This window comes from Ascaphus truei, chromosome 5 (genome assembly GCF_040206685.1).
Source record: "Ascaphus truei isolate aAscTru1 chromosome 5, aAscTru1.hap1, whole genome shotgun sequence".
NCBI lineage: Eukaryota > Metazoa > Chordata > Amphibia > Anura > Ascaphidae > Ascaphus > Ascaphus truei.
In genome coordinates, this window is record NC_134487.1 from 170,758,765 (window position 1) to 170,774,038 (window position 15,274).

Consider the following 15,274-nt stretch of genomic DNA (forward strand, 5'->3'; position numbering starts at 1 on the left):
GGGGCAGGGTCTGGCGATTGACGTCACGGGGCAGCGCAAAGGCCTGTGGGAGTTGTAGTGTGAAGCGTCTCCAGGGAGAGGGGCTGGCCTGGCTACTGATGAGTGACACTAGTTTATAATGAGCGAGACCAGTTTAGTAGTGAGATTGTTTGCTGAGTAAGACTTCCTTCCAAAGATTGAGATTGCCTTATGAATGAGACTACCTTCAAACGACTCTAGGCTGCGCTTATAGTGCCGGCAACAGCAACATTGCATCAAAACAAATGCATTGCTGCCATCGCATGTGCTTATAGTAAGCGCGGCGTGACAGCTTGATCGCTGGAAGTCATCTCAATTTGATTTTTCCCAGCCTGACGTCACTATAAGTGTAGCCTAATGATTACGACTGCGTCCCAATTAAACAACTTCCTCACAGAATAAGCAATTTTCCAATGAGACAAGCTTTTAATTAGACCACTTTCCAGTGAGGCAAGACCATTGTCCAATAAGTGGAGACCCCCAAAAAGCTATTTATTTATTTTTTTAAACATTCACTCTATTTACTAGTCCATCTACCAATACTTTATTACTCCAACAATTCATTAAGCCATTTATATATATATTTCTATGCCTGTATCTACCGGTTTATGAATCCATTCATCCTAGTGTATCTGTGTACCTGTTCATCACATAGCTAATGCATCCAAGTAGTTTTATATCCATTTGCCACGGTGTTTATCTAGCACTATAAATCCTTTATCTTTTCAACTACATCTGTACCACTACATAACTGGACAACTGTATCAACTGGACAACAACTTTATATACATACATTTGTTTAGTGAAAGTCAAGTGTGAAACGCCATTTTCTGCAATATGAGATGTATGATTTCCGTTTGGGATCTGGTATGTGTGAGAGCTACAGGATCCCAGTATAACCAGATAAGCCAGTCCTCTTAACTGTGGCCAAGTCCAGCGTAGCATTACGAAAAACAGTTTAGGAATTACAAACCTTTGAGCAAAAGCCAAATATAGTGCTGCTAAATATAGTTTACTTGTTTAACCCACCAACAGGGTTATGGAATTTAATAAAGTTAAAGAAAATCTTGCAAAGTGTAAACATACAAAAAAAAAAATATCACACCAAATAGCTGTATATATGCTGGGAAGTAATTCAGCACTGTGTATGCCCATTTATATAAGCAGACTGTCAATTTATAAGGGAGCTGTCCTTTTATATCCCATTTATGCAATTGGACTTTGTTATAGTCTATCAGTTTCTGGGTTACAGTGTCCCATCTACGTAAAATAAAGGTTAGCAGACTGTACAAGTCTTACCACCTCAAGTACATATACACCCATCGGCTATATTCCCATTACCGCTATACATATTTAGGCATGTGGATGACGTTACACTTACTACATGTATGTAGATCCATACCCACATCACTGTTCATAGGGCTGGCAAACAATGAAGCGACTTGGTTTACATTTGACAAAGATGGGCACATTTATGCGTCAAACGTAAAGAACATCCCAAAATAAATCTTTTTTTGGTTTCTATACAAAGAAACGCCATTAATCTGTCATTAGGTAGTTGTTCTCTGGGCTTCTAATTAAAAAGTAGTAGTTCTCCACACTTATTAGGCCACTTCCACAGCGAGCATACATACACACTATATGAACACACATGCCTATTATTGGTCTATAAAGATCACTTCTATTGCAGGTATACACAAAAAGAAATTAATCAGATCCAGAGGGCCAAAATCGAGAAGCACAAACAAAATCTTTAATAAGGTTTTTTCCAAATGAACTCTATGGCAGCGCCTCAACACAAGTGCGATTTAATTGGCTTCTTTGCCGTTTGCAACCAGCAATTTGAAAATGCTAAATCATGATTATTTTACAGTGTGGCTGCAATATCACATTAGTCCAAAGCTCCCCTCAAAAAAAAAAGAAAAAAAAATCCAAATTGGAAACACCATTGCACACAGGGAAACATTCAATGTCAAATTGTTCGATGTGGAAGGGACTTAATATTCATCCAGGGTGTCGGCGCGGGGGATGGACAGGCCCCGCTCCTTCAGGGCCTGGACTTTCAGCTTCTCCGCTTCGTGTTTGCTTTGCTGTTCCACACGCTGTTCCTCCAAGATTTCCTCTATGGACACCTGAAGCAAAGGGGTGTCGCTCTCTTTCTCCAGATCCTAAGAGAGGCAGAGGTCAAAAAGGGTCAGCGCCTCACAGGAAGAGAATAACCTAATGGCAGTGATGTGCATGGGGTTAAATGGCCAGTGGGCATAGGATTAAAGTGACCCAACAGTGACAAATTTAATGCGTAAAAGGGTCCTGTCTCCACCAACAGCTTCATAAATATTGCTGCTATTCTAAACGCCATGGAAAACGCTCTGCTTTGGGATTTCTACAGGACTTTCCTTGCTTAGGGCTGAGCTCCAACAGTGCAAAACCCTATTAAACATCTACAGTATGAAAGATATGACATGCTAGAGAAGGCAAATTGCTACTTGCCCCAAACACGCAGCATGTATTGATTCTAGGTAATCTGTCGCTGCTTGATAACTTTACATTGTAGTTGTATTTTCACTTACACTTGTGTTTACGCTACAAAAATAAATAAGAGTATAATGCTCAGTTAGTCAGTCCCTCCTAGGACCAAAATGAACCCAAGGCAGCGACATGACTACGGACACCTGATTGATCTGCCACAGTAAACATGTTTTTGGTCTTGGCGATCAGACTGTCAGTCCTCAAAGCCCCAGGTAAGTTGTTAGCTTTGCTCTGTCTTATGGTTGTAAAGTCATTATGAGGCCTTCATTAGTCAGACAGAAACCGGAGCAGATAGGCTGGGATTCAGTGATCCCGGAGAAAAGGCAGGCTGGGATTCAGCGATCCCGGAGAAAAGGCAGGCTGGGATTCAGCGATCCCGGAGAAAAGGCAGGCTGGGATTCAGCGATCCCGGAGAAAAGGCAGGCTGGGATTCAGTGATCCCGGAGAAAAGGCAGGCTGGGATTCAGTGATCCCGGAGAAAAGGCAGGCTGGGATTCAGTGATCCCGGAGAAAAGGCAGGCTGGGATTCAGTGATCCCGGAGAAAAGGCAGGCTGGGATTCAGCGATCCCGGAGAAAAGGAAAACAGTCATTTTGTTTTTAAAGGAAGGAAATATATATATATATATTTTTTTTTCTCACTTTAAAGCCTATATCCGCCTCACACCTAATGTTTGTATCCGCGTAGCTCCTAATGTTTGTATTGTCCTGAGGTTACCATGGTGACCCTACACCGCACTGGACTCTACAGAGCTCCATTTTAACCTCCCGGACACTTACTATTTCAAGCTCACCTGAACGGAGCATTGGATTTAAAAAATAAAAACAGCTGGGGTGAAAATGTAAAAAAAAAAGGTTATCCACATGAACTGCTTTGTTAACGGGGGATTGAATCTTCCCAAGAAGCAATTACACTGCTAAATAGTCTTAAACTTTTGACTCGCAGCACGAGACCTTTGTACAAGGAAATCTTACACTATCCAACTATGTAACAAAACCACTTCAATGCAGGCATTAGCGTTAAAAAAACAAAAATGTTCCTTTCAGCAAACGCCTGTCACAAAATAAAACAAACAAGTGTGAATACAAAGAATGTATACCCATCCACTGTCCTCTTAAGGATATTTTTACTCATGCTGGGGGCATTTTTTGTAAGCTTTGTGAAAGTGTGATAAAGCCCAGCATTTACAGCTTGGTGGGATGTCAAAAATAAATAAACGCTATTACCCGATGTATAATAGATTTACTTCATGGCGGCTGTTTTTATATTGACCCCTTAGCTGCCAGGGGCCAGTCAGTTACAGGGAGGGGTTAGGTGGGGCAAAAAAAGGGGAGTTCTAGAAGCAGCCCAATAGTTTTTCCCAAGGGAAGGGCGAGATGTGTGAGGAGTGGATCCCCTTTCAGCATGGGGGGGCATTGCTACCATTTTGTTTTAGGACGTGGAATTGAACATGAAACCGAAGCCGCTGTTTTGGGGAGCCTTCTGAAACGGACTGTATGAAAGGGGCAGCAAGGAGACTTCGAATTGAATTTCCAGGTGAGGGGACAGAAGGGGTTATATGGAGCAATAGAAGCGATAGGAAAGGGTTGCAACATGGAGCAAATGGCCCCAAAAGTTGAACCCCAACGACCCATCCCAAATAGAACGTACAACATGTGCTGCTCTCGTTAGGGGATCAGCCCTAAATCAGGTAACAATGTTGCAGCGATCCTAAAGCTGAGGTGTAAGGGATTTCTTAAAGGTTCACAACAGTGGCCATATTTTAGGAAATTATTTGATATGGATGTGTCTTTGCTACTGGGAATTTTGCTGCCAAAGAGTCATGCAACACATTGATTTATATGGGGCAGGGTGTTCTTGGGAGGGGTTATATGCAGCAAGAGGAGTTATAGGGAGGGGTTATATGCAAGTCAGCAGTCACAATGCAGTCACCCCAGGAGACCGCATTTGTCGAGCCCTGGTTATATGGAACAGTAGGAGTTAGAATTTTGTAGGCACAATGAACCACCTCTCCCTATTACGGCTCTATGTACAGCACTACATACACTATCAGCGATGCATCAGAAAAATGCTCAGCAAGGGAGTTATAATTGGGGGGGAAAAAAATATACCAAGAACCGTTTACTTACAATTTCACCAAGTAGGACCACATTCTCCCCTCGGACAACAAAAATGCCCCTCGGGATGTCCCCATATTTCTTCCCAACATGGATCCTCTCCACAGTCTGATGCAGTACGAGGTTAGCTGTGGGGGGAGGAGGGAGAGAAGAGGCCGCTTTGAGCAACAAACATTCACTCATTTTAAATGTCCTGCTGCACCTGCCCTCAAATAAGTGAACATTTTGAAAGAGGGCTCCATGTGCTCTTTAAAGCAGGTTAAACAACTATTTGTTTCACCTAAAGCCTAAACAAGTTTAACATCTAGAACATTCGTATATTTCCTCACAAGTACGTCCTTATTTGTACAAAAATGGAGCGTTACAAATGGTGATTTTCTTTATCTATAGCGCCTGTGCTCTGGTGAGAACTCAATTTTATCCTCCCAAACACTTAATATAAAAGCGCATCTAGCCCCTGAATGGAATATTATAATTGTATATATTTTTTTCTGGAAAAGGAAAAAGGAGATCTCTAAGAGAAGTCAAATGCATAACAAACACTGCGATCAGCACGGGAAGGTGCTTTAAGTGGGCCCCTGAAACTGACAGTATGTGGAGCCCACATGTCAATCCAGCGCTCTAGTTCAGACAGCACAGTCACTTTCCATTCAGACTACAGGATCCGATTAGTAAAGCTGCACCATTTAAAGAGGTTTGCAAAGCAGAGTCCCCCATGAGCCTTGCAGTGTTAAACCAAGCTCTCCAACAGAAGACCACTAAAGGTATCCCAACCAACAACATCTTCAAGGGTACAATCCCCCTCCCCCCCCCCACCTGCCAAATATCCCTTCCTTGGCATATAAGGAGTTACAAGGACATCAAAGCAAATGGCCATGTAACCCCTTCTCTGCCATCTGTAACAGTGTCTCATAGTACAAGATGGTTAATAGGTTTTTCTATTTTGCCCTGAATGCTGAACCCCAACACAAATCGATAGCACACACTGCTCTCATTACAGGCTCGTTAAGGGATCAGCCCTAAACGAGGTAAGAATGCTACAACACTCCCAAAGCCGGGCTGAATTACTAGGCGTTTCCCAAGGGATTAACAGGGGTCAGATTGAATTTTTTGCTCCTTGTGATTTTTTTGTTTTTAAACCATAGAGCAGAACCTCCTGCTTTCCAAGATATGTTGTTTTAGACGCTGTGTTCCCTTCACCCCGGAAATTCAAAATGACCACTGTATCGCAGGACATTACCAAGCTGCGAAAGATAATGCTGCAGTTTTCTAGAGCACGGATGCCATTTTCATTAAAAAAAAAAATTTAATAAGTTTTTCGTGCCAGTATACTTCCTAAGCAAGAGCCAGAGGAGTGAGTAGTAATGTTTTCAGAGCTGAACACACGGGGTTCAGCTCAAATGCTTTTAGCTTTATGTAAAAAACAAATCTATTCCATTTCGAGTAGGATCGCTACTTTAAGAGACCCATAAACACAGGCATTTCTCTGGGATAGAAAAATGCTGGATTCGGTTTTGGGGTGTATTAAAAAAAATAAACATTTGTAATCATATTTAAACAATATTTCTACGTAGATCTGGAGGTATTAAACCCTTCGCTTCTAGAGGTAACGCAAAGCAACTTCAGCAACAAAAAAGCACATCCTTTTGACCTTTAAAAGGTCTCCGTCAGTATATGCCGTCTATCAGACTAGGCCAGGAGTGGCCAACTCCAGCCACCAACAGGTCAGGTTTTAAGGATATCCCTGCTTCAGCACAATGCCTGTCAAAGACTGAGCCACTGTTTGAGCCAGCTGTGCTGAAGCAGGGATATCTTCACTAGCGGACCTGTTGGTGGAACTTGAAGACTGGAGCTGGCCACCCGTGGCCATTTGCTTGTATAAATAAAGCACTCCTGCTTTGCATCACAAATGTTTAACTTTCATAAAGCACACTGCTGCTGCTTTGTCCAACATTGATTTTACACCTATATTTGAATAGGTTACACATTTTTATTTCTAGATGCATCTGCTTTCATTCAGAATAACCACACCCATCTATGTACAGTATATGTCTATCTATTAATACATGTACAGTCATGTTATTTACTTTTTTTTTAGATTACCATACCCCAAATTCCAGCTACTTTCTATTCATTTTAATTCTAGAATGTCTAAACCTTATATAGGCATGTATATTCATCTCCAACACACTAGAAGTATTTATAAACTTCTATGTTCTATAGAACAAGTAAGTTCTATGGCCAATTGTTCATTTTAGTTTATTTTTCTACTTCATTATATATATTATAGCACATTGTAGAAAAGTGATTTAAAAAAAAAAATGAATATCAAACATCTAATTTGTTATTTCACATTTTTTATTTCAAGCTAAAATATTCAGAAAAGCAGCAGATATACAGGGATTCTCTTCAATGTCCCTTATTTATAATGCTGTCAATTCTAACCACCCCCTCAGTTTTATTGGTTTCTGAGAAGGGTAAAAAAAAATATAAGACATGCGATTTGGTATTAATGTCCAGTGCCAAAAAGTCACATTTGTCTGGGGAAGCCAGTTAGACAAAGGAGCAATTCATGCACTTTTTATATTATTATTAACATGGTATTGACACGGGGGATGGGGGGGGCTCCAGAGCTGAACCCTGTCAATTTCAGCTCTGGGACCTTCATCTTCCTAAGATACAGAGCTCCACAGGGGGTGTCTGCATCAGCAAAATGTAAAGCGCCCGCGTCACATGGACCAATAGGAAGCCGCACCAGATGTTTGATATTCTGCCATTATGTGGGACCTGTTAACCAAGCAGAGCAGCTGCCAGCACCCCCCACAGAGGTAGGTAACGCCGAAAGCAGGTGGTCCCTGGAGCTGAAGTGAGTGGGGTTCAGCTCCGGAGACCACCTGCTTCAATCCTGTGTTCATAAAAAATAGTCACAAAAACAAAAATTGCCAGCTTGGATTGCTGCGTTACATGCTACACAAGTAGTTTTTTTGCTCAGCTATGAGGGATTGGACCTTTAATGTATTCAAAATGACCAAATATGTTGGAGCACTTTACAATCCTTGGCCAGTATGTTGAAAGCTTTAGTTCCACCAAGGATCAAAAGTGAACTAATGAAGGTGTCAATGATTTAACGTGGGCGATTGCCACGCACTTATTTTCAATATTAAACTAAATAACTCACTAAATCTCCAATTTACCAACGTCCAGTCTCCAGAACGGAACACCATACGCTAGGTCAGGGGTGCGTAATCTTTTCCCCCTGACGGCTGTCCAACTACCTCCGATAGTCTGACGTCACGTTGCCATGGTGACACTACATCACCCCACAGCGTCATTTGACAGTGTTGCCATGGTGACGAGTCATCAGAAGCCGTCTGAGCCAAGGTAAGGCCGTGCTTATAGTGCCGGCGACGCGACTTCGCCCGAAAACAAATGCATTGCCGCTGCCGCGTGCGCTTATAGTGCGCGCGACAGCGATAAAGCAATGGAGCGCCGTCGTGAAAACTGGTAGCCGGCAACATTTGATTTTTCAAGGGCTGTCGCATCACGTGACAGCCCTTGAACCAATCAAATTGCCGGAAACACGCGCCACTTTCGCCAGTGGCGACGGCCGACTTCACCCGTTGTCGCCATCGACGGCTCTATAGGCAGGGCCTAAGAGTTACAGAGGCCTTCGCCGCTACCCTGGCATTTAATTGAAATGCCTTCGGGAAGAGCGCGGGGCTTCTGTAACCCCTGCGCCCCCCGCAGAGAATATTGGGCGCGCCCCCCAGCTCTAGGTGACGTCTCCCCGACCTTTAACATAGGTGGCCAACTCCAGTTCTCAAGGGCCACCAAACAGGTTAGGTTTTCAGCATATCCCTGCTTCAGCACAGGTGGCTCAATTATAATGACAGTCACAGAGTCACCCCTGTGCTGAAGCAGGGATATCCTGAAAACCTGACACGTTGGTAGCCCTCAAGGACTTTACGTGGCCACCTGGTTTATGAAGTGGCCCCTCACCCCCTCTCCCAATAACACTGCGTGTACAGCCCAACACCCGGCTGGCTTTCCCATTGCTTTGTTACATTGCTCGCCCCCATGTAACTCTGCGGAAATAACGACTCCCAGGCCATTTCATGTATATATTAGTCCAAGTCTACTGCCAATGGCAAACGGATAACAGGGAAGAATGAAACAAACCCGCTCAGGATTACAAATACTTTCTATTTTACCGTCACGGTGATTAAGCCTTTAAGGAGAAAATGCTGCTGATAAATTTGGGATTTTAACCAGGGTCACATGCATGACCCCATAAAGCTACTCCTGTGTGCATCTATGTACACCATTATATTTAAGGGCCAATACTAAATATATAATAGGGCTGAAGTAGTAACTATGGTAATGTCACAGACTTTGAAGCAGATTAAAGCTGTTCAAATCTGTTTTCCGTTCACCTTGGGATTCAAGACAAGTCACCATCTGTACCTCAAGCCACAAAATGAGATTGCAAGCTCTACAGGGCAGGTCCTCATGCAGCGCTAATATATGATATAGTAGCAGTTAAGCACCTCGGCATACGCAATGCCAACCATTTACTCAAGTGATCAAAGTCACTTTCCCAGTGAGGACTGAAATGTTGATCCTGATCACACACCACCACACCCCCACACCACCACCCCACACGTGACCCACCGAACTGGTCGATGCTTCTCAGATACCCGATGAGTGTTCTCCCATCTCGGAGAAGGACCAAATGTTTTTCTGAAAGGAGACAAGAAAAATGATGTTTAAAGCAGCATTTCATTAAAAATACATAAAAAAAAAAAACCAGCTGTGTTGTATTGGATGATTACGGCATTTTCCCCCTCAGTCTTTGCGGTTTTTAATAGTCATTTAAGGTATTAAGCATCCTTGGGTTGCTATAGCAACTATTTAGGACTCTACACCACTTCCTCTTGACATCGGCAGCCATATTGCTGCCCTGGGAAGCAGGATCTTCGCCAACGGATCACAGAACCCAATCGAGCCGCAGCTTAGAGAATCACATTGCCGTAAAGGCAAACTGCTGCATTTTAGCAGAACAAAAAGAGGGAAGAGAAAATTCCCCTTTAACAGCAGCAATGTTGTGCCTTATAGGGGTAATGAGTGAATGGTTTTTTCTTTGCCCTTGAACCAGCGGGACCTTCAGAGTGGATACAGGGTCCCCTGATTGAAGGGAAAACACAGGTTCCTGAGATTTGTTTTTGTTTCAGTTTACACACAACCACAAATATGCCTGCAGGGTCACAACAAAAACCTGTGATGTACTCTGACGTTGCAGCACAGTCACAACAGCGTGCCCTGACCACACAACCATCTGGTGTCCACCAGGCAAGTATTCTTGTATGGTGGACAAACCAGCTCATGGATTGGGAACCACAGATGCCCTAGGTCAGGAAAGTTAAAAGTTGAGAGCAGTCGTATTTACATTCAGCCTGTGAGCCACCCAGTTCCCAAGGCCCCATTCTACTGTGTCCCGGGAGTTAAGAGCAACAGCCAGGAACAGAATTCCCCCTCAGCCAGTACTTCTACTGAGGCAGCCTATTGCCTTGAAATATGGTCTGCCAAAACCACACCAGCAGTGGACATGGAAAAAGGCCCCAGTAACAGCCAGGTGCCCATCCTGTATTTAAGCCCTCACACTACATAATGTAATTGTAACATAGTGGATGTTTTACGTGCTCACCGACTATCCTACCTATGCGATATTACTTGCCATCTTTATTAAGGACTATGGAGTCTACAGCAGATTACAGGATCCTGGTGCTGCTCATTTATGTTACGAGTTCCGTGCCATATTTTTATAGTTTATGTTGAGGGATTAAATGGGGTGTTTGATCTACTACCAAGGCTGTTTTCTTGCCCGCTATGTCGGGGCTAAAAGTTTTTCCATATTATGGTCCATTTTGTAATAAATTAACTATATGCATGATTGCTATCTACATCCATTTTGTTTGCTCAGCAGATCTTCAATTCCTATATATGTACCATTATATTATTTTCCCTGTTTGACTATGCATGTCGAGACCCTAGTAGTAGGTTTGTGGGCCACAATAGTATATCTTTCCCATTACTTGTTGCATTGCTGCCGTTGGTTACAGGTCTCACCCTTTGTGTGTATACACAGCTCCCTCTACAGCAGGCCTGCACAACTTGTAAAGTGAGAAATGCTCCAAGAAAAACAGATTCGGGCCGCACGGGTAAAACAGCATTTATTATTCAAAATTATACATTTACCATGTTTATTTGAAACAAAATTACATTTAAAATACTTTAATTAAAATTAAGTAATTTCCTAATCATCTCAAAAACTTTATGAGGTATTACACCTCTTTTCAGCAACAAGCATCAATCAATCCACTAGCCAGGACAATATTGTTAAATAAAATGGGGTTAGTTGGCGAGACCGCAGACATACAGAAAATGCACAAAACATCTCCACTGCAATAATAATAATCCCCAGCACCCATCATCCCAATCTCCCCCAGCACCCATCATCCCAATCTCCCCCAGCACCCATCATCCCAATCTCCCCCAGCACCCATCATCCCAATCTCCCCCAGCACCCATCATCCCAATCTCCCCCAGCACCCATCATCCCAATCTCCCCCAGCACCCCAATCTCCCCCAGCACCCATCATCCCAATCTCCCCCAGCACCCTTCATCCCAATCTCCCCCAGCACCCATCATCCCAATCTCCCCCAGCACCCATCATCCCAATCTCCCCCAGCACCTAATAGGAAAGCACCTGGCATTGATGCCATCCCCACAGAAGCTCTAAAAAGCAGGTAGAGAAGTAGTCGTGAATCAATTAAAAGGCCTATACAACATCTTCTGGAGCAAAACTGATGTGCCACAAGATTTCAAAGACGCAATAATCGTGTCGATACATAAAAAAGGCGACCCAGCTAATTGCAAAAATTATAGGGGCATAAGCTTGCTATCAACATCTGCAAAGCTTTTGACTATTATCCGGAGCAGACTACTTAAATGCAGAGAATTGAACTGCAGGGAAGAACAGGCTGGGGTTAGACCAGGAAGAGGGTGTACGGACCAAATTTTCACACTTCGCCAACTAGCAGAAATACGACTCTGCTGCAAAATAGATATCTTTATGGTATTTGACTTCACACGCTTTTGACAGTGTGGATCACCCATTTCTATGGTGCGCCCTCAAGGCTGATAAGATACCACATGGCACTCAACGTGCCAAGAGTTTATGGAGGTACAAGCAGAGTCAAACACATGGGCAACATATCCACGGGAGTCAAACAAGGTTGCATAATATCACCTGTGTTATTCAATATTACCATGGATTGGATTCTCAGAAAAACATTTAAAGACAGGCCTGGTGTACAAGCGAGATTCTCACGGACCTTGTATACGCCGATGACCTTGTGTTCTTAGCAGACACAGCCCAAGAGGCACAAGAAACTTTGAACGACATGCAAGCCAATGCAAAGAAGCTCGGATTATCCATGAATACGGAAAAGACGAAATACATATTAACCGGTACCCAACAGATTCAACTTCAACTGGACAGCAACCCAATCGAGCGAGTGGACTCATTCAAATACCCAGGGTCTATGATTGACAACCAAAGCATAGCAGTTACGAATGACATCAAAAGCCGCATCGGTAGCGCCCCTGCAGCGTTCGCCTCCTTAAAGAAATGCTTGTGGAAACAGGAAGTGGCAGCGCCTCAATACGCACCATTTTACTGTAGTCCTCAGAAACACAGACACTACTCAAAAGCGATATGAACCTACTTGAACGATTTCAACTAAAATGTCTAAGTAACATACTCCATATTATGCTACGAGACCGATGGAAAAATTAAGATGTATGGTTAGCCTGTCAAAACCAATCCACAATCGACCAGTACATTAAGTGACAGACTTAGGTGGTTTGGACATAACCAGACTACCATACCAGTGTCTCACCACATGACCCATAGGCTGGAAAGTGGACTGAAATGCTCCAAAGAAAACGTTGTGAAACCAGGTGGCGCAAGATCTCAAACCTCTCCACTTCCCAGTAGCCAAAGCACAAAAAGTCACCCTAAATTGAGATCAATGGCACGGAATCACTAGACACGTTTTGAACTTCCTGATGCTGGCCTCCACAACGCATCACTCTTTACCTTATAAAAGATGAAGCAATGCCATTTATGGAGTATATACCCCCCCCCCCTAGAGTCACTTTCAGTAGTCCCCCTCATTAACCACCGCCTCATCATCATTAACCCCCTCCCCCCCCATCAGTCCCTGTCCCCTCCCCCATGGCTACCTGATCGCAGCGGCGGAAGAGGGCCACAGGAGGTTTTAGCGGCTATCAGGGCAAGAAGTAAGAAGCACGAGGTAAGAAGTGCGCTCTAGCAGCAGACCCCTGAGGAGTCAAGACAGGCCGCATGTTGTGCAGGCCTGCTCTACAGGCATACACTGTGTATATGCCATGTCTACTGTCTATGGAGACAATATAAATATAGAAGGGCAAATAGCTAAAACGGTGTGTGTGCAAATTTCTGTGACAAAGGTTTCACTTCAAATGCGCATGCTCGGCACACACTCTTACTGTAGCCCTTTGACAATGAAGTGAATTGTGGCTCCAAGTCAGTCAGCTTGGCTACCCTTTGACTATTTGAATTCTCTTTACAATCCCACAATGTTTACACTGACAGCGGTTATAATACAAAATACCTATGAGACTTCATTCTGTACCCAGGAAAGAACTTCCAGACAATGCGAGAGGCCCCGTAACCCAAGACCGACCAATCAGTTTTTAGACCGATACTACAGTAAAAGCAAACATAATACACACATTAATGCCAATGGCGCCCAAATATTCTAGTGTTACAAAGGACACAAAAACCTAATTTAAGAAGCATTGGTACTGTACATCATTTCTTCACATCCACAACCATGTTATTGTACACCAGACAAACTTATCTTTACATTTACGTAGAAAACCTTGTTTGATTGAGACATTCTGGTTAAAAGTAACCCTGCAGAGAAACAGGAGAAGTATCCACCCTTTACATACATACACGGGGGCCCAATACCCAGTATAAATCAGGGCTCTAAATAGCTTTCCAAGCGTGTCAAGTCACAAAACCATCCTGAATGTGATTACAGAAAAATGGAGAACTTGAAAATATTATACCTACATTTTGCAGGCATCCATATTATTCATTTGTATAAACTATGCTTTACCTGCTGCTGTATGGATTTTGGTCATTAAAAAAGTTCTCCCATCTCTTCAGTCATGCCTCGCAACGCATTCTGGTTGTGTACTGCCACATTTACCTTTTTCTGTTCTATTACTTACCTGGCAGGAGCACGTGCATCTGGAAGATCCCAACTACACACGGCAAGGAGAAGGCAGGAGACTCCGGGGTCGTGAGTGTTAATACCGTGATGTCTTTCTTTTACCGAGTCATGAAGGGGCCAGTGTGGTTAACTAGTGTGTTATCTGGGGTCGTGTGTGGAGACGGCAATTCACCATCACTGCAGGTTCTCAAACTACCTTTTTTGTCCCTCCCTTACACACTGTGGGACCATCCTGTTACGCACCCATAGGCTTTACTCAAACAATATATGGATCATAACTTATATTTCCCGTGGAGTACAGGATTGATGTACAGCGTTTCATTTACTTTTTCATATAATACGAAGTGAGTTATTGTAGCACCAGTACATGGTACTTTGTCCCTCCGTATACTATGCTTAGGTGTGCTTTAGTATGAAAACTTGCAGTTAACTGCAATTAAATAAGCAAAGTGCAAGGGCGTCTCCAAGACCCTTCGCAGGCCAGATAGGGCTCCATGGGTCAGAAATGTAATGCCCTGATCTATACACATACACGGCGTACGCCCAGCGCCCTCCACATATACACGGCGTACGCCCAGCGCCCTCCACATATACACGGCGTACGCCCAGCGCCCTCCACATATACACGGCGTACGCCCAGCGCCCTCCACATATACACGGCGTACGCCCAGCGCCCTCCACATACACGGCGTACGCCCAGCGCCCTCCACATATACACGGCGTACGCCCAGCACCCTCCACATATACACGGCGTACGCCCAGCGCCCTCCATATATACACAACTTAGCCTCAGGGCCCTCCACATACACAGCATACGCCCAGCACCCTCCATATACACATGGTATACGCACAGCACCCACCACATACACACAGCATACTTCATATACACACATGGTATACAGCACCCTCCACATACAAAATATATATATATATATATATATATACACACACATATATACATATATAATATATATATATATATATTACACAGACACGGTATATAGTCCCCTCTGTATACGGACTCACTGTCTATATCCTCTATGAGGCTGGCGGTCCCGGGCATGTAGTTCATCCTCCAGGCCGGGGCCCCCCTCCTCGGGGCAGCTCTGCGCCTCGCACCGTCACCGGGGAGCGCGAGCCGCACCGGCTGCCGGAAACTCCGCCATTTTAGAGGAAGCAGTTCCGGGGAACCGGAGGGGCTTTTCCGCGGCCCTTATAAGGGATTTAGTTACGTCATCCAACACTCTCCGCTGATTGGCTACG

At 43.9% G+C, this 15,274-nt stretch overlaps 1 protein-coding gene across 1 annotated transcript; it reads right to left on the reverse strand.

Annotated features, from left to right (window-relative positions):
* Positions 1-1,749: 1,749 nt before the first annotated feature.
* LSM1 (LSM1 homolog, mRNA degradation associated) lies at positions 1,750-15,255 on the reverse strand. Its single transcript, XM_075601224.1, has 4 exons — positions 15,038-15,255; positions 9,335-9,403; positions 4,676-4,791; positions 1,750-2,186 (listed from the first exon to the last, which is right to left on the reverse strand). Exons 1-4 carry the CDS (start codon positions 15,081-15,083, stop codon positions 2,016-2,018), a joined length of 402 nt encoding a protein of 133 aa, XP_075457339.1. The 5' UTR covers positions 15,084-15,255; the 3' UTR covers positions 1,750-2,015.
* Between the last annotated feature and the right edge of the window lie 19 nt (positions 15,256-15,274).